General features: G+C 32.5%; 1 protein-coding gene across 1 annotated transcript; it reads right to left on the reverse strand.

Moving 5' to 3' along the window:
• On the reverse strand, positions 1-25,749 carry LOC147072997 (uncharacterized). The gene is made up of 3 exons (XM_085946143.1): positions 25,625-25,749; positions 1,899-2,052; positions 1-1,471 (listed from the first exon to the last, which is right to left on the reverse strand). The coding sequence occupies exons 2-3, from the start codon at positions 2,031-2,033 to the stop codon at positions 110-112; spliced, it is 1,497 nt and encodes a 498-aa protein (XP_085802269.1). The 5' UTR covers positions 2,034-2,052; positions 25,625-25,749; the 3' UTR covers positions 1-109.

The raw sequence follows: 25,749 nt of genomic DNA on the forward strand, positions 1-25,749 counted from the left end.
GAACGTGACGTGCTCTAAAATAAAATGATAGGCAGTTGTTTCAAAATAATTACAAAATCATAATTAACCGAATGCGACCGTTAGAAAACTAGCATTCGCGACGTGACAATCAATCATGTCGACTGACATACGGATCGTCAATCGCGGCCTGGAAAGACGGATGGTCGTAACGATGCAGATCGCTGTCCATCCTTGTCAAATCATGGTAAATATTCTGGTGGGGAACTTTGGAGTTGTCGTTAACATTTAAATTTGTCGAAAGATTAATCGGGTATTGGTGACTGTTGAGATTTCCGTCTCTTCCTCGATTGGAATCCTCGTTCTTCTTTTGCTGCTCTTGCTGTCGTTTCAAAGCCTCCGCAGCCTTTTCTTTATTTGTGGTTCCAGATGCTGAAAGGTCTCTAGGACCTTCGTTCTCTGACTTCTTTAAAGGACTGTAAGGATATCTCGGATATGAATTGCCCCTGTAATTATCGTATCTGTAATCTCGGCTGTACCTATCGTCATCGTACCGACTGTAAGGATTAGAGCTGTACCTGTATACATTAGGAGGTGACCGAACGACATCAGGTAAATTGGCATAATAAATAATTCTTCTCGGTTTGTCGTATTTGTCATAGTATCCATCGTTCACGTCGTATCTGTCATAAGGGCGCCTGTAATCGCTATAGTCGCGCCTTCTCGCGGTATTTCTATAATCGTATCTGTCATAATTTGGTAATCTTCTCTGGTCATAATAATAATCGTCGTAGTATCCTAAATCGTCGTATGCACCTCGACGCCTGTTATAATACTCATCAGGATAGGAATAACTTTGTCTAGAATACGACGAATAATCCAAGCTCCTCGCTCGTCCGTCTCTAGGATAGAAGTCTGTCCTTAAGTCAGAAGATCTATAAATTCCTCTCGGAATTGATTCTCTTTGATGTCTGCTCTCTGCTGTATCCAGACCTCCTTTGTTTTGCGTGACAAAGTTGACTCTTGGCATTCTGTGATTGACATCGTCAGAATTTGATAATGATGTTGAAAGTTGTTCATTTTCTAGCGGTCTAGCCAAGTATGGCAATTTGATCCATTGGTCTTTGGTAGCACCGCGTGCTTCTCTTCCAATTTGCCTGTCGAGAAGTTGTTCTGTATTAGCTGGAGGAGCTGGCACTTTTATATCACTAGTTAATTCATCTTCAGAAAGGCTAGGTTGAGGTATCCACTGTTTTACATTGTCCACTGTTTGAGTTATATCGACGTCTATGGGTTTCTGATCACCATTTTTACCATTTTCTTCGACAATTATTTCTCTCTTACTTCTTGATAGTATTTCAGGTGAAGCGATTTTCGGTTCAGACGATAAATCATTTTCATTCAGATTACTGACTTCTCGTTTCAAGGGATACTTGACATTTTTTAATATATACTCGTTCGCAGTGAATTCATGCAAACTATTTCCTGTTAAATCTCTCTTATGTCTATTAATCTGTAAAATAAAATGCATGCCATATACAACCTCTCCAGTACATTATTCTTTATGTTAAATGTATATACTTTCTCACATTATTTAATAAAAATCCACTCGATTTGAAAACAAACTTTTACTCGAATTTATTTCAAATAAGTAAAGGTTTTTCTTACATTTTTCATAATTAATAATTCAGAGTTGATTTATGTATTAGATATAGTTAATCTATATTGTAGTGAATTTTTCCATTTAGTGTTAAAATAAATTATTAATACATAACTCTTCAAACTAAGAAACGTTTTCTCTGGTGAAAACTAAATTAATAACTTTGGAAGTAAACATTGGAAATAGGAAAAAATGTACTAATTTTACTTAAGGTGATTATAATATCAAGTATAATTTGGTTCAATTAAAGGCAATAAAATAACGTTTATATGATAAATACCTGCTCAAATTTTTCTTCCACGTTATGTGGATTTTGGTTTTGTGGGGTAAGAAAATGATCCTGCTTAATTTGTAAACCACCTGCCACGTGGATGAAATATATAGCTATTGCTATACTTGCCCAGAAGCTCCGCATTTTGATTAATCAATGATACCTGTAAAAAGAAAATAAATGTATTAGTTTTGGCTTTCATAAGTCATTTTTTAGAATCAATAATGACAACCCCTAATCAATAATGACAACCCCTAAAAACCACCCTGCATCTCCGTTTAAATACATGAAGCACTCGGCGACCGAGAAAATCGATCAAATAATTTATTTTCACAGATAGGTATCACAATACGTTTGTAATTTTCTGTACGCTAACAATATTATAAATTATATTGCGATAGATATTTGGAAATGAAAATATTTATGCAGTGGCGAAGGGTGAAGGTAGGCTGTCAATATCCGTCATAAATAATGCACAATAAACTTTGTCAGTCATACGTTTTTGTTTTCATTGAAATACGACTACAATTTACAGATGGCGTTGGTTAGTTTTTAAAATGAAATTAAACCCTACAAAGGGTACCCTACCAAGCCATAATGATAATAATCAAAAAATACGTACATATCTTTAAAACATCTAAAATTATGTAATTAAATCATAATATATAACTTTGGATATTTTATAGATAGAATAATATTATATAGTTTAGGCTTAAAAAATGAACCAACAATATGTGGAATATGTATTCTTAATCCAAAGAACACAAATAAGTATGAATGAAAAAGTGTGCACAATTTTATCGTATCGCCCAAATATACCAAAACTATTATGGTTTGGTTTAGGCAGGGTATAATTATTGATTTTAAAAACTAACCAACACTATATGTAAATTGTAGTCTTAGTTCAATAAAAACAAATACGTCTGACTAATAAAATTTAATGTGCACTATTTATGAAGGATCTTAACAGCCTACCTCCACCTTTCGCTACTAGGGAGTGGTAAAAATTGACTCAGTAATATTTCTACGTGAAACCTTTTATTTTAAACATGTTATTAATTACGATAAAAAAACTACACTAAAACATCTTGTTGCGTTTGGTAAATTTTTTATGTAATCGATGTATGGCAGTTTATTGTTATTTATTATTGAAGGAATGTTCACTGACTTTTAAACATTTAAATATACGGATTTTTGCCCGCTCTCATGCACTGCACACTCCTTATATATGAGACTGGTTAAGTTAAATTTTGTATTATTAAATATATATTTACATTTAATTTTCCAAATGTAAATATTATAAATACAGTCGAGGAAGATGGGACCGACTGAATTTGCGCGTTATAACCATTACTCGTTATATCGGTTTATAACATTTTTCGCGACACATTCTATTTAAGCATATTATATAACATATAACATAATAATATAAAATCCCCGAAATAAGCATGGCATTCATAAACTACAAAAGAAGTTGTTTATTGTAATGAACGCTGGTAGGTACCTACTGACTTCACAAAGCTGTGATTTTTTACATGCAATTTCAACCATATGCGTGGATACTTTTTCAATTGGATACTTAGACACTTAACTAGCATCATAAACGTAATCCGATCCTGGCGGCATCCTGCCTGGTCGGATGTTATTGCTTAGGGTCGAAAATGTTGTTTTTAAACGATCGACACATAACAGTTTTGAGAAAAATTTTGACGATATTTTTGCTCGGTATACTGTATACCCGATAAGTAGCTCGTTTTAAAAACGAGTGAATAAATGTATGGAGAAAATCATAAACTAAAATGTCAACGAACGTTTCCTCATTACATCTGAGATCTCGCTATTTCTGTGATCGTAATAACCGAGTTCGACTGTAATTATTAATATGTTTTCATTTAACGACGTTCTTATCTGACCCTCGACTCCGAACGCCACTGCTAGCGATATTCAAATAGATCTGATAAAATCGCCAAAACTGTGCTATGTTCGAAATTCCACATTCAAAAGGCCCGCCACTTTTTAGAAGGACGTGGGAAAGTGCGTTACATAGCAGCCGATTGGTCGTTATCTAGGCTGGGAATTTTCCGCACTAACAGGGTCGTACTGAGTTGAAATTTTAATAATATATGTATGAGGTTTTTCAAAACGATATAAGCCAAGGGAGTTTCAACAACATCCTTTATTTTATGATGTAATCAATGTTTGCCAATAAGCTGAATATTACTAAAAAAATCAGCAATTTTGCTCATAACACGCTAATGTGGTATTTAAAATATTAACATATCGTCTCTTAGAAAACATTAAATTTATGTGAAATGGCCTACCCTACTGGGTGTGGTATAATAGGATTCAGATCTCGAGTGTGGAAAAATATGGTATAAACTTAAACGCGTGTTAAAGAATACGTTATTTTCAATGGTTACGTCTATCTCATAATATGTATTAAATTTTCCCACGTAGACATAATGTGCATTTAATGTTTGTAGACAGTCGGTATGCTTAGAGTCCCTTAGTTTTATGGCCTAAGAAAATAAAACGAACCCCGCTTCAAAAGTGCTGCCATACCCTGCAGACTAAGCCAGTTCCCATTAATTTTATATTCTCTGTCGTCAGTATATTTCATTTTTTTACAATACCTACACGCTTGATCTTGAAAAAATACTCAATGGGTTAGGCGGCTGACTGAGAACCGTTCCAAGTAACAAAAAACCTTTTTACATTTCATCGAGATTTCATCAACTTTGCATTTGCATTATATCATTGTATAATTATTATGCTCCTAAAGTATTGGTTATTTCTGCCCAATGCTGCCCTATCGTTGTCCAATCAAAGTTAACTGGTAGACAAAATTACTCGTCACATTAATAATCATCGGTAAACATCGTTATTGTAATAATTACATTTTACAAAAAATCTTCATAGGCGTTTACTCAGGCACAATAGAACAATCAAAACACGTAATAATACATCATTTTAATCGAGGGCCCAATTATCAAAATAAAAAAATCTAAACTCTTAACGCAGCATATTTGTGATTATTGTCCAGAATACACAATATGCCTACTTGCTTAATTCACATAATTATTTTTTCATAAATTAAATCACAATTAATTAGAAAAGTTGGCTTCCGCAATAATCATTGATTTAACTTAATTAAACACTATTCTCACATCTTTAAAAACGAGGCGAAAAAAACATTACTTCAAGAAGCGATGATACCCACTTAATGTTTATTATTCAATATTAAGATTAATCAGTAATTAAAAATAACAATAGGTTTAGACATCATTTAACAATGTCTATGTCACATCCTGCTCCTCAGGCTTAATCGAACAAATAATAAAAATAGCCAAAATGATATTGACAATAATATATAGGCCATAGGGATACATAGGGTGGCAATCCGTATATTAAGTGGATAATTCTTGAGAATAGTTATGTGTTCTTTAGATTTATTTAATTCTGAAAAATTCACTTTATCTTTTTTTTAAAAGTTGTATCGTAGAAAAGAAAGAAAAGAAAGTTCATAGTCGATAGTAGGTAATATTATTTTGATAGGTACCTAGGTACTGATGTTTGCACCATAATCAATATTTTATAATTAAGTTAGTAGCCTCCCCCCCACCAGACAACACTATGTGACCCCTATGTGAAACTGTGATCTACCTACATGATAATATGAAGAATTCGGTCCAACTTTCATGAACCTACGCGTCATGTGTTATTTAGACAAGTGTTTAATTTGAATTGTAAAAAATTCTTTTATATACCCAACTTGTTAAGGTTAATCAAGTGAAAACGGTTTCAAAATACTAAATATTCAGGGTACTATTCTTGAATGGTTGCTGGAGTTAATGTAATGAAAGATTCCGTCTCTCGTCTTCATCGTCTGATTACATACTTAACCAGATACAATTCGTTTGTCTTTTTAGTCTTGATAATGGTGTATCAACCGAAATACCTATCAACTAATATGTCAACCTATAGAATTTAACAAAATATAATATATAACAAACGTATAAATTTAAATCACATTGCCCAAGTCAATATTCAAAACTCACATAGTCGCCCGGTGAGTAGGATTATTTGAACATAACATTATTATTTTCAATCGATTTTAGTTTACGATGTGGAGCGATTAACGCATTAGCTTATAATGTCAAAGGTCCCGAGTTCGAATCCCGAGTCTGGAAAAATTTACATATTATTTTTCAGTGTGTGTTTGAAACCAGAGTAACGACCTATTTATAACGAAACAAGTGGATAACATCCATTTTTCGTAAAAAAAAATGGTATATTTACTATTTTTCGGAAAATTACAAAGTAATAATAATATGTTTGCTACTACGGTACATAGGTACAGTATTATTGTTAAAAATTTCTACATAAAATTATAAAACTGATTCACTCATTGATTTTATCATTTCATGAAATGATTATTAAAATAACATTAATTTCACATTGCTCGCTTTACATACATACAACATGTGGAGTTTGAAACCAATATAACGGGACATTTTCACCCAAGCTTACGCTTAAATTAAAACTTTAATTTGTCCGTCGCATTGTGGTTATATTTCTGTACAAAATATGAATTAATCACATAGAAAATAGAGAACTAAAAGCTCGATGACATTGAGCTACTTTATAAGCTTCTTGTAAACTCGCCCAGTGTCATCATCGAACAAGCTAACATGCAGATTGTAAACAATCTACCGAGAAAAGTTGAAAGCCGGGCTACTTTTATACGCTACTCGCTGGCGTATGGGCCGGTCGGCGTCTGCGCAGTAGAGCGATAGTGGCGACCTCCCGGTAAAAAAAAACTAAATACGTCCAGTCAAAATAGTCGCTAGATTATGGCTTCTGAGTGAGTGGAAAGTTCTGTGTGTCATCACGATCGCACTAGCTGACTCGCCCGCTTTTAAATTCGCCAACAAGCAGCTTGTAAAGTAGCTCAATGTAATCGAGGCATAACAAACAATCTAAGAAAACAGTTTCGGCGGCTTTGGGCTTTCTGGGTTTCGGATTTTTTTAATAGCTTCAATAATAACCTGATGCAATATTTTATTTGTCAACTGAGCGATTAAAAGCGAGTATGCACAATGCACACGAAAAGTGGTAAATATTCTTTAACTTGATATTTTGACAGGGCGGTTTTGCCAAATATTTTCAATTATCAACTCAACTTTTATTCCTAAACTATTAAATTCTATTTCCATTATCAGTTAACTACTATATAGTATATAGGTAGGTACATTGTTTCAATAGGCTTATCAAATTAGTACAATAGATTTTTAACAATAATGAATCTATTCGAAATACGTTTTGGGCATCTACTATTCTTATCTTACTATTCCTAATTTAATTGGAAAATTCGAGTCAATTGATAATGTTTGTGATGTTAAGAATCCAACCCGTCAACTGCAGAAAATATCGATGATGTGAATCGAAGTGTCGATGAAAATCTATAAAAATTAATTACACATAGATTTGGGTTTCTGGAATTTCCCGACGGGAATTCTCGAGAATTTTTTGAGATTTTCAATCCCGAATCTCGAGAATTAAAATTTTTAACATTTCGGGAAATTCCGGATTTCGAGAATCTTTTCTTGGGATTAGGGATTTCTTTATTATCAAATATTAATTGAAAAAACAATTTTCTATATGAAAAAAGTGGACAGAAAACACAAAACGTTCAAAGACTGATCGAGGCATTTAGCGCAATTAAGCCAACGTCGACTCAAAATAAGCGCAATTTTTGCAACATCATGGAATTTTATGTATCAAAAGCGTACGCGATTGTCAAACGCAGCGGTTGACAGTCTGTGTTTTTTGAAATTCCATTTTAATAAGTTATGTTTTGAAATATTTTTGTTTTCCTATTTCTATTTTGTTTGTCTTCTTACATAAATAAAAAAAACATATTTTTTTGGAATTTGTCTGTTTTTACACTGATTTTAGGATTTTTACAGTTTTTTTTAAATTCCTCGATATCTCGAGAATTCTTTTCTGGAAATCCCGAATCTCGAGAATTCAAAGTTTCATCATTTCGGGAAATCCCGAATCTCGAGATTGAGATTTTCTCGGGAAATACCCAACTCTAATTACACATCGCTCTCAAGAGGTTGGACTTTTTTTATGGCACTAAATGGAATATTCTTCATAAAAATTTGCATTTGAAAGAGTATAAAATACAGTTAACAAAAGAATTTAAACCGAATGACCATTTGGTGCATCGAAATTTTGCTGGTTGGGCTTTAGAGCAACTTGAAACAGATCCATTATTTCATGAAAAAATCGTCTTCAGCGATGAAGCTCATTTTTGGTTAAATGGTTTCGGGAATAAATACAATAAATTGTCACATTTTGGAATAATGAAAACCCCCACATGCTATTCTTGAAACACCTTTACATCTAAAAATGTTAACAATTATAAGTGGTTTATGGTCTGTAGGTATAATTGGATCGCATTTTTTTGAAAACAAAAAAGGCAATGCTGCTAATTATAATATAATTACTGTTAATGGAGAACGATAGAGAAACATGATTACTGATTTTTTTATGGCAAGAATTAGATGTTGATCTGGACGGTATGTGGTTCCAACATGATAGTAGGTATTGATAGTGCAACATGCCATACAGCTCGTGACTCAACTTATTGAGAGAAAAGTTCATATTTATGTCTCTTATTTGATAACCCATTATATTATAAATAAAAATACATTGTACTTAAGCCAACGGTTTTCTACAACATCTTCGACTTAATTACTTTGGTTGAAGAAAACAGTATGCTTCATATAAACAAATAATGTACTGCTAAATATATACATATACGTAAAAAAATAAGATAATAATATATTCCTTTATTTAACGACTAATGTACAAGAAAATAATAAGTACCTACTTAGTATTTATGTCAAAATAATAAGTGAAAAAAATAAATAAAAATCTTTTCCATGTCCCCACTAAACAGACGATAAAATTGTAACCTGTTTCACGTTGATTTTTTTATTCATCCTTTAATACCGAGGATTAATTTTCTTTCGAATAGTTCTTCTGTTGGCATGTTAAATAGCTCCCGTTCAGGCACTCGACCACCGCATTATGATTTTTTTTAAACCTACTCAACTTGTTTTTTATAATATTTGCTGATTATATTATACTACACTTTTTCTTTTTTAGATAGTTTGCATTTTGTTTTATGATTAAGTATTCGGCCAGTCGCATCCAGTCACAGTGGCAATAACGTGTCGGGCTATAATGTCGTGGGTGTTCCGGGTACTAATCCCGGGCCTTGCATGTTGTTTTTCAGTGGGTGTTTGGACCCAGAGAATTTGCCTAATAGGTTAAGCAAGTGGCTGACATCCGTTTCTCGTAAAAACAAAAATCTGTAAATACTTCCACGATGTGGAGGTCCATATTATGAACTTCTTAAAATCGACCATGGTTTAAAAAAATACCTGACTTATATTTTATTATTCTTCTTCTGTGTGCTTTGTATTATTTTATATAATTTCTTTCTTAGGTAGGTACATGTGCAGTCTGAAAATAAATTAATATCTAGACAAGTACCTATTTTATCGTTTACCCCGAACATTATGCATAATGCCCTGTTAAACACTAACTTGGTCTATAATAATCATATTATATATACCTATACCGGGTATTATTATTGTCTCGAAATTGTATTGGATATATTAACATTAAATTCAATTTGACTGGATTTCAATAAAATAGATAGGTAAAGGAAAAAATTATTATACCTATTACATATTATGCAGTTTTTATCTCCAAAATGAAATGAATCAGAATTAAATACATTATATTCGAAATATTTCATTATTTTTTATGGGAATTCAGCGCATTTATGAGCATCATTATCTTACAACCTTGAGACACACAATAGTAGAATACGAATTTGACACCTATTTACATTATAAAAGTTTGATTAGAATCATGGCTTTCCGTGTTCATTACAACTAGTTTTCCGGCATATCATTTGTAAAATTCTTTCTAAAATCTGAACATTTTATAGCTTAAATAATAAAACGTTATTTTCCCACGGAAAAGGTTAAAAATCCTTACCCAAGGCCGATATGCTTAGAATTTTTTCAATTAGTAACAGTGTACCTAAGTATCTATTTTATAATCGTACTTTTAAAACTTATACCTATACATTTACCTGAAAGTTTTCCAATTTCGTTTTTGTTTTAATACTGTCGACTATCTTAACAAATTTATTTCGTCAGATTTTCACAATTAAATAAATTGTCGGTTACTATAATTATAATATATAAGCTCAAATCTCATTGTCACATTCATCTTTACCTTAACGATAGGTACCTAAGTACCTAAGTACGACTATTCTGGAGTGTTAATTTACTGTAAACAAGATACACATTGATAAATAATTCTGAAATGAACATCTTTTTAAAGAATAGCCTGAGTTACTTTGTATCTTGAAAATATATTAAGTTTACCTCGTTATTAGTTTATCACTGTATGTCTTAAACATGCTTTAACGACATTTCGAACTCACTAGACAGTACATTTTTATGATGGAAGGCTGTACAGCAGTGGCGAAGAGTGGAGGTAGGCATAAATAATGCACACTTAACTTATCCCGTGCGGCTCCGTTTCGGGACTGAATGGGCACTTAAAATCACTTCTTTCAGACACGTTTATAGTGTCATGGAAGGCGGCCGTGCATATCTACGGCTGTAAATACATGACGGGTGGTGGTGGGAAAACAAAGTAATCATACTGATTTGTTTTCATTGAACTAAGACTACAATGTGTAGGTAGTATTTGTTAATTTTTAAAATTCAGTTGAACCCTGCCTAATCCAAGCCATTGTAGATAATAGTCAAAAAATTTTCGTTTATCCATGAAATATTTAAAATTTTGCCATTAAACCATAATTTTAGATAGGTATTTTATAAATAGAAGAATATTTGTTATCGATTATGGTTTGATATAGGCAGGGCTTAATGATTAAAAAACTAACCAACACCACCTGTAATATTGTGTACCTATTCTTAATTCAACGAAAACAAATAAGTATGACTAAAAAGGTGTGCACTATTTTTGTCGGATCGCCCATATCATACCTAAACTAATATGGTTCAGCTTAGGCAGGGTTTAACTGAATTTTAAAAATTATTCTTAGTTCAATGAAAGCAAATAAGTATGACTAAAGTTTAGTGTGCCCTATTTATGTTAAATCCCTACAGCCTGCCTCCACCCTTCGCCACTGCTGTACAGTGTACTGAGTCTGAAACCGTAAAAAGGAAAAGACGATAAAATAGACCGTCATGATCTGAGTTTTCTACGTTTACTTATTTTCCATGACTTAATAAGGATTAATAATATTATAAAGACAACCATTGTTATTGGCAGAGGCATAAACTCGGTATTAACCGATTATATCACGTTTGCGACGACTTGAAATATACATAATTTAAATACGAGAATTACTGGAGGGAAGCAGCTTTAAACAAACCCGGATAGATACCGGAGAAGGTTAAAGCGTCAGGAAGTAGAAGAATTTTGAGAGTTTGATAAGCATATAGATAAGTACAATATATAAAAAAATCAATTTCTCTTTTCAAGATACTACCTGCCTATTTCATATTTAACGTCAATCACATATTATAGTGAAAACCCTTTTTTAAAATGGAATTACTCTTTAATTGGTAAGTACCCATGGATACTAGGTACAATTTAAATTAAAGATTATTTCATTTTAATGGTAAGAAAATGATTTATGAGATTATTCATCCAATAATCCTTTATAAAATATGTATCAAAATTACTACTAACACCACACTGCAGAAATGAAATTAGTTCATAATTTAGTCTGGTTAATGGAATGAAATGTGTCCCAACATAGTGGCTGATGATAACCTGTTCCTAGACAAAAATAAATTCCTGCGGCCGTGGTTTGACCAATGACCCGTTGTGATCGGCGGCGCTGGCTAAAAAAAGCGCGCGAACCGGAAGTCCGACAGAAAAGAACGGAAGTTCTTTTTTCGAAATGGCCGAATCACGCAACCGCGCACAATTGACGCGGCCTGTTCGCAATAACGCTGTGAAAATAATATAACGTGAACGTACGCGAAGGTACCTTAGCGAGTGACGTATAAAATAATATACATTTATTGACAGTTATGCGCGGGATTTCACACATGCGTCCTTTGTCGAAAAAATAGCGACGAAATTACACCGCGTATATAATTATTTCTGTCACACGAACTTGCCGATGGCTTGGATGACGAATGGAGAGGTCAATAGATTATCGCAGCCATCAAATTCGATATGCTTTAGGTACATTATATCATAGACACGTACATGATGTTTTATAAAAGGAACAACAATTTCCTGGAAAAAATTTTAAATAACAGAAATAAACCTAATTTTCCAACATGAAAATAGATAATAAGTGACGATTATGTTATTTATAACATTAATACATACTGTCGACCGAAGGTTTTGGTGGAATAAGAATTTAAAAAACGACTCAAATGGAATACTTAGTACAAAACTAAAATCCATTAGAATTTAACTATTATGTATTGAAGAAGGTATTGACGTACCTATTTGAAAATAAATTCCATATTTTAACCATCCAGGCTAAACAATTTTATGGTCGGTGAAAATTTACCATCGCGGACGATAATAATATCTATCAACCACGTACAAAAAGAAAAAGTAATATTTCCATTCTAAAATGTCTTTATTATTTCATTATTTAGTTTATGGTTACTGCCAAAGAGATTGAAAGACTGTACTGCACTATTCATAAATAACCGGTTTAAATGTAATTGGTTAATTTAATTAATTAATAATTATAAGAAAGATACACCAATCCATGTTGTCAAGCGTCATTTGTGGTGACACAGACAATCTACAAAAATAGCTATTTTGTAACCATAAATTTTCTTCAATATCGCAGTGAGAAGGTAGGTACTATTTTTTTTTTTTGAATAAGCTTCTGATTCTGCCCGGACGTGCAATTATCTACACGGTAAATTATGACATTCATTACTATATATTGATCATCAATGACCGTACCTGTGTTTGACTTTTGGTGTTCTTCACCAACGGCCACGGACCTGATAATTCATTCCGTATTGACGGTTGAATGTTTCATAATGGCGCGTATGATCTAGTTACCAATTAACTTCACCTAAACAATTAAATTCGCTTACTTCGACATAAAATAGAAACAAAGATTTTTGATTGCCCTTGTGCAATGGACATTTCTGAAGTAAAACGGTCAAAAGTAAAGACAGTTATCGTAAACTGATTTAGAATATTTTTATCATTAGCTACTAAAAATAACAAGCACTTAAATGTACTTATACTATTATACCATAAATAAAACAGTTTCAGCCTAAGGTACCAATGTGTTCAATTAGTCTGATTTCAAGCCAACCGAAATTATGTCCGTTAGGTACACAACAAGCACGTAAATAAAATATAACTACCTAACCTAATTTAAGTATTGTCATTTCTAAGAAGTATAATAAATAGTATTTTCATTAAGTATTAACAGAGAAAATAATTAATAACATAATATTTTAATGAACATGTACCTACATAATTTGAAAACAATTCTGAGAAAATATAATATAACCAATAGTGCATGAAGAAGCCGAAAGGCAAAACCCGGGTCGCAAAAACGACAAAGTACAGTAGATCTACTGAAATTTCAGTAGACATGGCAACACTGACTATGCGATCAACCCAGTGTTGCCAAGTCAAAATTTAAAATTTTAGTAGATTTTGACAAAAAATTCAATAGATTTCATAAAATATCAGTAGATTTTGAAAAATGTGGTTTATTAGATATGATTTAAAACTAATAAGAATAACAATAACTAATAATATTAATTTATTGTAAACAATGATGATATTAATGGGTAAAATGGTGCTCTTCGGTAGAGTTACAATGCTTTAGAAGTGTATAACATCAAAAAAGGTCATGCGTAAATCATTTCAAGTTTATTATTAAAAGAATCATCAGTTAATTTACAATTACGGAGAAACATAAATATCAGTAGATTACTTGAATTTCGAAAAAAAATCAAAAATTCAGTATATTGGCAAAAAATATCAGTTGATCTACTGAAATTTCAGTAGACATGGCAACACTGGTTATGATGAAGTGTAGTGTAGGTGTATGAATGCAAACGTCGCTCTAAGAATGCCAAAAGGAATCCGATTAGCTAAGACTAAGACGAGTCCGTGAAAGTCTCAAACAAGATGAATCCCCATCTCTACCCGCCATATAGGTACACTGCACAGCCGCCGCTCACTTCGTTATATACGTGTCGTAATGGAAAAAAATATCATTGCCTCACTTCCGTACTCTGGAACGTGACCGATAAAATACACGTACTAAAGACAAGAGAAGAATTTTGAAACACCTCGTGAATTTAGATTTTTGCGTATTATTTATAGCTAACCTCACCATTATGAAATGAACTAAGGATGAGTAGGTACGTCATTATTGGCAACTACCATTTTGATCGCCACGCTCTATTACAACGAGTGTAAAGTACCTATGTACTACAGAATGCAGTATCTAAGTTTACCGTTTACGAAACAATATTTTCCTAATAGTGAAATGAATTAACATCACTCGGCATTGTTTTCCTAAAACAAGAACATGTCTAAATCTTAATAAACAATAGAGAAGCTTCATAGTAATGTGATACCTTGGCCTGTTTACCATCCTTGTATTCAATAATTGAATAATATTGTAGGCACTTGTCTTCTGCTGTCTAAACAACTGACATAATCATAGAAGTTACGAGAAAAAAATATTCAAAGGAAATGTACAGTCATTTGCATCACATTTTGATTTCTTGTTATAATGTTGGTACGTGCGAATATTGTACGAGCGTGTTCATCTTCACATTGTGTTCATATCGAGAACGTCCTTCAAATTTACAAGATCCAAAATCAGAATACAATAAAATTCTGAATTCAATCATGATTTTACGTTCTTTTATCAAAATAAATAACCAAAAAATATTGTAGGCATAGTACTTACCTACTAAACTTGAAGTCAACATGTTCCTAATCAATTCAACAAAACAATTATTGCATAACAACATGTTCAAAATAATCTCATTGGCATCATGGGAGATAATATTTATAGTAAGTACAAAAAGCCAGTAAAATGCTGTCATCCATTTTATCTATTGATTAAAATTAAAAGGCAAGAAAAATATTTTCTTGATTCGGTAAGCAGTATTGTTATAATATAATCAAAATATCCGGTGAACTTCTATATTAAATATATATATCTATGCAGAAAAGCATTTTGAAAAGTTTTTCATAAAAATTATTTCAAACTGATAATCAACTCCCTTTTCATTTAGTTTTGGGGAGGAAAATATTATACCTAGCGGCCTCGCGCAAATACTTCTTAAGGGTCTCCCTCTTGCAATGAATAAACCATTGTATTATCTTAGTGCTCACGTATGCATGCGAAACATTATAAGATACATACATCCAAAAACTACGATTAGCATAACGTAGCGTGGAAAGGTGCATATTGGGCATAACGCGGAGAGACCACAATATAATTAAATAGACGACAAGGGAGATGTAGCAGTGTGCAATGTGGTAGAGGGAGCCAAGCTGGTGAAATGGCAATGGGCTGGGCATGTCTCTCTGTGAGTGGACAACCGATGGACCGACCACATGTCTACCATAAAACCCAGGAGATTGGGTACCAGACTTTGGCGAATGGGAAGCAGTGGAAATGAATAATTAGGGACCGAGGACAGTGGATCGACTCTACCCGATGATCATGCTGATATTTAATTCTCAAATATATCTAGTTTTATTTTGTATTTTTTTTTTGACATTTTGACAATTTTCAAGCTCACCGTTATCAAACATGGGAGTGTCATCATAAAGTTTTTTTTATTTATACTTACGGATTGAATATTTTAATTTGGTAAAAAATTTCGCGAAAATCTTTCACAATTTCTCAAGAAACTGTATTCATAGAATTTATTTAGAATTTTCTTATAAATAATCTACTATAATTTTGGATATGCTAGATGCCAAAATCAATGATTTGATTTTTTGATTTAATAATTTCAATTAAATATGTTGTACGTACTTTAACAGAAGCGGATTTACCAGTAGGTACTATGAGTGGGGCCCCACGGTGGCAAGAGGCCCCCAAATTCAAAAAAAATATTGAAAAGAAAATAGCAAAATCCCTGGCAATTAGTTTAAAAAAGTTTAAATTTTAAATCAATAAAACGGCTAATCTTACAGTATTATAGACACCGTGAGTTAATCACTATACCTATATAATTATTATCTCATCTTAAAAGATTTATTGTTTTAATATGAAATGATTTTATTGAAAAATAAATCAATGTTTGTAATTAATAATATCGACAAGGGCTCTAAAAGATAGACGTGTAATATAACATAAACACACAATAACTACCTAGTTCAAAACTTATTATAAGTATACTACAGTTAAAAATGATTTAGTTTTAATAAATTTGTGTTAGGTAGAGGTACTTTTTGTGGAATCGAAAAAAATAAATGAATCAAAAATGTACCTATACCTATTTAAGAAATCAATACTTATGAACTATTATTTTATTCAATGAATAATTATTCACAAGATTTGAGGATGCACCTAACATTATTTTATTGAACGTAACTACTTAATATGAAAACACCTCAGATCTTCTTTCTTTCGACCATGTCCGATCCTAATAGGATCATATGGGCCTCCACAGAGTAGAGGTTTGTATTGACAGATTTTGTTTTTTACGAGAAATGGATGTCAGCCACTTGCTCAACCTATTAGGTCCATACCCTGACACACACACATTGAAAAACAATATGGGTACTTGCCAGACCCAGGATTCGAACCTGGGACCCACGGCTTTGTAGTCCAACGCTTAAGCCGCGCGGCCACCGTGGGTGTATAAATCAATCTAGATACCGCAAAAAATGATTCAGCTACAAAAGCCAAAGGCCAAAAACGAATACAATTTGTTAGGCACTTCAAGTTGTGAAAACGACTTGTTAATTTCGTCGTAATTAGATAAGACACACGTGCATCAATAATTATTGGTAAAGCACATTGGCGTCAATCCTATGGATGCGCGTTCGGTACTGCTAGGCGTCGCATTTTCTTGAAATATTTTTTTCTAGTAAGTAAGTGTTTTCATATACCTAAGCCATAATGTAAGTTAAATTAAAGAATGTTACATTCTCAAATCTTACGAATCATCCGATAAATAAAAAAAATAGTTTATTAAATCATTACCAAGTACCTACAACTAGAGTTGGGTTTCTGGAATTTCCCGACGGGAATTCTAGAGAAATTTTCGAGATTTTCCATCCCGAATCTCGAGAATTGAAATTTTTAACATTTCGGGAAATCCCGTATCTCGAGAATCTTTTCTCGGGATTCGGGATTTCTTCACAAAACGTTCAAGGACTGATCGGGGCATTTAACACAATTAAGACTTAAAATGAGCGCAATTTATGCAACATCAGGGAATTTTGTGTCTCAAAAGCGTACGCGATTGTCAGACGCAGCGATTGACAGTCTGTGTTTTTTGAAATTCTATTTTAATAAGTAATGTTTTGAATTATTTTTGTTTTCCTACTTCTATTTTGTATGTCTTCTTACATAGATTTTAGGATTTTTACAAGCTTTTTTTTAATTTCCCGATTTCTCGAGAATTCTTTTCTGGAAATCCCGAATCTCGAGAATTCAAAATTTCATCATTTCGGGAAATCCCGAATCTCGAGATTGAGATTTTCTCGGGAAATACCCAACTCTACCTACAACGTTATAACAAAAATTTGGAGAAATTAAATGGCGCCACTTTTCGAGACTAATAGATGGCATAATATGCCGGCGTTTTTTGTTGCGTTTAAGGATATTATATTATAATATTATACATCTAAGGATACTTAACCGGCCATTACACCTAAACTGACTCACGCTACCTATGTGTCGATGTGATTTTGCTGGCATTCACAAAATACATAATATAAAAAAATCTACCACCCCATACCGCATGATTGCAACCATAAGATACCGGGTGTTTTGTGAATAGCGATTACATCACATCGACGTATTCGACATGTTAGAGCTTAGATGTGCGAGCCGGCTTATACTGACTTCGGACACTTATAGCAGTTGTACTCAGACACTGGTGACACAACTTAATAATATATTATCAAAATACATATCTATTTCACATTTTATTAATACTACCTACTGAAGAGTTACCTGATACTGACAATATTATAATTATTATAAGTAAGTATTCCATTTTATAATTGAATACGGTCTTGAGCGGTTTTGTCCGCTTCAATATATTAATATTCTCTACTGGTGGAGCATGCTAAAAAAGAAAACATTAAGTTAAGAGATAGTTGATTATGTCCCATTGAAATGGATGAAACCGGTCCTGATCGTATTGAGATATGTGAAATAAGCATAATATTATGTTCAATTTAATTACGAGGATTTTGAAGATGAATAGTGGATTACGCTTGTATCCCTGCACCTTTTTATATCGTAGAAAATTAAAATATATAAACTTGATTTGTTGGTGTGATGGATACCTACTTAGATGTGCCACATCATAAACAGATAATTGACTGCAGCAGACAATAATTACACGTGCCCAAAGATTCACAATCTCATTAAAAAAACTACTACCGACTCACACCAATGTTGAAGATGGTTAATTATTTATTTTTTCCCAAGCCAAGAAAACAATAATTATTATTGTTTTTTGGTAACTTTAGCTAAATACTTTTCATAACAAATAAATTTTGATAATACGTATTGGGTTATTGTGTCCTTAATAACTTCGAGCTCAAATGAGTTACTAAAAAATATTGCACCCAATGGTATTGCAAGGCGCTCAAAACATAAATCTCATCTACGAAATTAACATGTACCTAAGTTTCTCTCATTTTGTATGCCATTTTATAATTAATTAGTGTAGTATAATTTTAAGCGAATGGCACGTCTAGCTTTATATCAGTATTTTCCAGTGGCGTTCCCAAGGCAAAGTGTCGCCATATTAAGCAGACTGAAAATGCTCCCCTCGATATTTATACATTTATGGAATTATTGATTTGCAGTATTAATATCTTTCTGAGATCAAAATAGGTTTTCAAATTTTAATAACAAAATTACTGTGTGTACCTGTGTGACGTATTTTTTAGATCCTACCTATTTTTTTCCCTAGATGCCTTTATGGATACCTCGCATTTACTATCGAGGTTTCTTTAAGGACTTTGGCACGCAAACTACTCTACTTGATGCTAGTCAAATGAAAATTGTGCGGGCTGAGAGAATATGCCTTATTGGAAACTATTCTTCTACCCGCATCGGGTATTGCTAATTTGAATTCGGCCAGGGCCTATTGCTACCAATAGTAAATTTTTATGGTTGTTTTAGATTGAAAAATGTAGTAATGCAACGACAAAATATACTTTTTTTGACTTAGTAAATACTAAGCATCGGCTTATAACGTTGTGGGTCTCAGGTTCGAATCCTGGGTCTTACATTTACACATATTGTTTTTTCAATTTACGTATGAGTCGGAGTATGGACCTAATAGGTTGAGCAAGTGGCTAACATCCATTTCTCGTAAAAACAACATCTGTTAATACAAAACCTCTACTCTGTGGAGGCCCATATTATCATCCTATTAGTATCGGACATGGTCAAAAGAAAGAGAAAAAAAGAAATTCGCTGCGGACCTTTTAATTAATATTTAATTACCACATTTAAATAACATGCTAATTATATCTAATGGCCACCTGATGGGAAACGCACCAGTTGCGTTGGAACACAAAGATTAATCTATTGTGTGATATTGATATTAATACTAAAAGCATGCCCCCCACATCCTGACACGGGCTTCTAGGCCAAAATGTTTAGTGGGCCGCTTACCAATTACTGTAATAGGGGCAGTGTAAGAATACATCGTACCTACAGGTCGCGCAGCTACATACATTTAAATGTTACTTAGAGTTTTATTCATGCAATAAATAATTTGTAATAATATATGAAAATGATACTTTTCAACATAATTTAAGAGTAGCTGACGAGAAGGATTTTGAAAGTGTTTCTATCCGAAAAACGATTTCCGAATACCTCTAATGATAATAAATAATCTGATATCATAAAAAATCTTATATTTATATTCTGCGACTATTTCATTGAGAAACACTGCTGTACAGGATTTAAGATAAAATAAATCAGTTTAAATGATGATACAAAAGGATAATACAATGCGCCTAATAAAGTAATAGTTTTAGATGGACAAAAAAGTCAATATTGGATATATAAAGTCGCTTTTGTCTTCTGTACACAACACTTACCTGGACAACCTGCCAAGCCGCCCTTCCCCCCCTAAGCCTAGCCCCTCAGGCTAGAGCCCTGTCAGCTCCATTCTTGTGGAGGTCATGACTAAAATCGCAAATACTGATATTTTTCACAAAAGCTAAATATTTATCTTGAAGCTTTTCTCAATAAAATATCCAATCTCAGATTATGTATTTGTGCACATAATAGAAGGACGTGAAAGACTAAAGAACCTACTAGTGCAGGATCCCATAGACTTCTCGTATACATAATATGCGGAACGCATTCTGACAATTGGAATAGGTTTTAGGGGTCACCAAGATATATAATGTCGATGTTGCCAGGCGATATTAGTGGCAAATTTTTTTTTATTGAGGTTTTAATTTTTTTTCTTAAAACCCACCAAAAAATTTTCTGAATTCTTCAATAAAACCAACACTGAATCAGGGATTGATTGAAAATGCAATAATTGTACCATGCCATCGGCATGGTCGTAGAACGGTTCGTCCCATTTGAAAAAATAAAAATAGCGGGTTGTGCAATGTGTTCAAAATTATCGATTCTTAGGATCCTCCTTGGCTTAAATTATTTTATTTATTAGCATTTTTGTATAGAATCACCCAGATTGGTTTCTTTACTATATCTATGCATATCACATTAGTTTTAGTATTATGGTTAATCCAGAAACAGTGTAGGTTGCATATATTGGTAGGTGAATAAATGAAATAACGATAACCACTAACCACACTAAGTACACATTTATTAAAAAAAAGAAACAACAAGTCAAGTGTTCAAACTGCTTTAAGTAAAGTATCATGATCACAGTTTTTACAAACACTACTTACACATTTTCACAATGATATAAATGTCAAAGCCGATTTCTTATAACTACATAATAATGTACGACAGTTAGAATTACATATGCATGGTTTAACTAAATAATTTGGTAGAGGTTCATTCGTCATTAATTGTCTTGGATACAAATTATTTTTTCGCAACTCATAGCTATAGCTCATAGCAAGTTGTAGGAAATCAATAGGCTCAATAGTGGATGAGATGAGCTTTTTCTTAAATAAACTTGTGCTGAAGCCCTTAAACAGTGTAAATACTTATAATATGTAAGCCTTGGAGATTATCCCTTGATGTGGTGGATTAATTGCATAGATTTTTTTGTGAGCCCTCAAAATAAATTACAGCTTTTTAAATTTATTTGGAAAATGCCTCACATTTGCAAAAATCAACGAAGAAAGTGAGCTGTACATTTATGGTGGATTTGACGATCACACACTATGGTTTAAATTGAAGGGATCAATTTTCACTGACGCCATTGATTTAAAATCAAAATCATTTAGAAGCAGACTCTAGAATGTTATGTCATATATTTCATGCTGTAAGAATGCAAAATTTGGAGATTATTACAGTCCCGATACAGATGTTTTAATCTTAGGCATTTATTTCTGGAATAAACTTGCAACGATTGGTTGCCGTGTATTATGGTTTGAGGGATCTCAGAAGAAATCCCGTATTTTAGGATGCCATTTGGCAGCTGAATCTCTTGGCAAAAATATTTGTAATATTTTGCCAGCATTACATTCTTTAACCGGCTGCGACACCACTAGTCGAATAGGTACAAAAAAACAAGCTGTAACCATCTCGTTAATGAGTTTTGTTCAAGATGCACTTTCAGCTTTATGAAATGGATTGTTGGAAACCACAGCAGTTTCAAGACCTGGAAAAAGTTTGCACTTACTTATTTATAAACAAAAAACAACAGCGGATGAACTTCGATATACTTAAATTTATTTCCCAAAATATTGGATTTAGTTTAAATTTGTCAAGAGTGATATGCACATATGATTGATTGTATTTACAATGTTTAAATGCTTCAGCACAAGTTTATTTATGGAAAAGCTCACCTGATCCACTATTTGAGCCTATTGATTTCCTACAACTTGGCTATGAGTTACGAGAAAATAATTTGTATCCAAGACAATTAATCACGAATGAACCTCTAACAAATTATTTAGTTTAACAATGCAAATGTAATTCTAACTGCCGTAAATTATCATGTAGTTATAATAAATCGGCTTTGACATTTATATCATTGTGCAAATGTGTAAGTAGTGTTTGTAAAAACTGTGATCATGATACTTTACTTAAAGCAGTTTGAACACTTGACATGTTGTTTCTTTTTTTTAATAAATGTGTACTTAGTGTGGTTAGTGGTTATCGTTATTTCATTTATTCACCTACCAATATATACAATCTACACTGTTTCTGGATTAACCATAATACTAAAACTAATGTCATATGCATAGATATAGTAAAGAAACCAATCTGGGTGATTCTATACAAAAATACTACTAAATAAAATAATTTAAGCCAAGGAGGATCCTAAGAATCGATAATTTTGAACACATTGCACTACCCGCTATTTTTATTTTTTCAAATGGGACGAACCGTTCTACGACCATGCCGATGGCATGGTACAATTGTTGCATTTTCAATCAATCCCTGATTCGGTGTTGGTTTTATTGAAGAATTCAGAACAATTTTTGGTGGGTTATAAGAAAAAAAATTAAAACCTCAATAAAAAAAAATTGACCACCAATATCGCCTGGCAACATCGACATTATATATCTTGGTGACCCCTAAAACCCATTCCAATTGTCAGAATGCGTTCCGCATATTATGTATACGAAAAGTCTATGTGATCCTGCACTATACGGTCAACAAAATAAATCACTTACTAAACTGTCCCTAATTTAGTTATTTTATAGTCGGCAACCCAAATGCATTGGCATGCCACAAAACCCTTAAAACCCTCAAAGTACCCTCAGCGTGCCACTGAAATAAAACTAGTAAATCTATTGTAAGACAATTTTATTTGACTATAATAATACACGCTATATAAAAAACATCATAAAACTACAATATTTCAACATTAGTGACTCTCTTGAGGCTCGATTTTGGATGCTAAAACCTCAATATTTGGTTCATAGTTTGAAGTTTTAAATTTTATGCACATTTCCGAATTTTCTTCAGTTAAACGATTTTGATACGGGTTTATAATATATTTCATAATAATTGAGAATGTTTGCTCACAGTTAGTAGTACGTTGTACCGAAAACACTTAAAAGAGCGAATGCGACTTTTTTCATACAATTAAATCTATGTGGGAGCTTCCACGTTTTGGCTATCATGTCAAGATCTTCGTTTTCATAATTTCATCTCCGGCAGTTTTAAAGTTTAATTTATAAATTTCAGAATTGTTAAATTCGATTAACTCTAAATCAACATACTCAATATTCAAAAAATTAAAATATTCTTTATCAATTTTGTAACTGTCTTTAATGTCAGGCTGCAAAATATATTTAAACATGGAAGTGTTTTTATGTAAATATTACGGTACAGTTTTTAAAGTATTGAAATTTTGAATATATTATATCGTCATTTTCGAGGCGTGCCACCAAAAATCCTTTCGCGTTGATTTTTGATTATTGTTGATTATTGATTTGATTATTGTAAGTATAGATACCTACTGCATATCTAGTAATGGTGGACAGTTTTTTTTTATCAGTGAGGCCAATTATTTAACCAATTTTTAATAATTGTTCGTGGGCTGTAGGTACATGGTACAGGCAGAACGGATAATGATATTATTATATTCTCTTCCGAGTTTATCAGACATAGTATTTTTAGTTTAATTTAATAAAACACAAAAAAAAATTAGTTCTTATTCCACTTTTGATAAATAAATCTGGACCGGTTGCGTTCGCCTCAGAGGGACATTTTCAACTGAATAATCTTTATAAAACAGGTATTCAAAAGGTGACACAAATAATCTACCAATACATTGAATTATCCTTCCAATAATACTTTGTTAAAAACAATTAAATTGAAATTAATGAAATTGGATGCGGTTCAAAATCAGACGGCACTTAAAATAATTTACCCGCCAAACCACGCGATTACTTACTAGTTCAGCTAAGTATTAGGTTATGCTAGAATATTTTCCACAACTGCTCTAAACATCGTACTCGCCACTCAATAAAACTTAAAAAAATGAAAATTAGTAATATTATTCACTAAACAAAAAAACCATTTTTTTCGTACATTATTATAATATGGTGATGTAGTAGAATTTTACAAGCAATTGAATCAAACTCGGACTCGTTTGAAATGATATAATCTCGATTTGAACCCATCTGACCTCTGAATGCCTGCTTTGTAATCATTCGTATATATCTGCACTATTATACACATTCACAAAAAATATTATCCAAGTAGTTATGTAGGTTTATAAAAGTTAATTTACATTATTACTATTAGGGTTATGCGATCAAAATCGATTCTTTGGACAAACGTTTCTTTTTTGGTTTCGTTTTAACGATGTCATCGAGTTTCTTTGGTAAGTTATGGAAATAAAATATTAATTTCCGTTAATTTATAGGAATTCCCCTTTGCAACTACCTACTCTAAGAATTATGAATTATTATTATCTTCACTCCAATGATATATTCCCATTGTCAATGTCATTTTAGACACCTAAAACAATTTATAAAAAAATCGAAATCAAAATTCAAAAATCAATATTTTTAAGATCCTATTTGTGATGAAATTATATGACATGATTTCATATAGAAATTGACTTCTTTTGATATTGTTTTACTTGAGAATTGTTACCTCAATACTGCAACTGAATAACTTCGATTTTTACATCATTGTGAAATTAAGTTTTAAACTAAGGATCTACCTATGATGCATATAAATTATAAATTGATTGAATTAGTCCTTCTGTCACTTTACCGCGGCAATATTCAGTTATCCAGTGGTACCCAAGAGGTACAAAACGTCCGCAAAGTATACTTGGATCGATGAAATGGTTAAGTAGTGCGGAAGTACGTGGCAACGAAACGCACAGGACCGAGAGAAGTGGAATCAGCTTGGAGAGGGCTTCATCCAGCAGTGTATTGATGCAGACTGATGGTGATGACTCTAACTATGCTACTTTTCCACCAATGATAGTTATTCTGAAATTCCCTTTATTAATATGTCTTCTACTTGTCATTATTTACACATGTACCTACTTATAATCTCTACGCTACGCTAAGAATATACTATGCAGTATCTATCTCATTTTTTTTTATAAAAATAGCTAGATAATTTTACCTACTAAAATTTTACCCTAAAACTATGACAATGGCTTTAAAATATTCTGCATTTTTGTCCTGGCAGAAAACACTAAATAACACTTAGTGTAATCAGTACCGCTGAAAAAGACAAAATGTGTTCTGGCAAAAACACTTACTTTACAATAAAACTATAGGCCAAGAAAACTTACCCCTTTAATACAATTCGTCCAATCCTTAAAAAGTTATGCAACGTCCATACGTCAAAACTATCAATTATAAATGATCGCGAAAATATAATAATGAGTGCTGTATGATCCAAAGCCAACACAAAACT

The sequence above is a fragment of the Rhyacophila brunnea genome, unplaced genomic scaffold (assembly GCF_057557595.1).
Source record: "Rhyacophila brunnea isolate RB1 unplaced genomic scaffold, BYU_Rbru_1.0 scaffold_19, whole genome shotgun sequence".
Taxonomy (NCBI): Eukaryota; Metazoa; Arthropoda; class Insecta; order Trichoptera; family Rhyacophilidae; genus Rhyacophila; species Rhyacophila brunnea.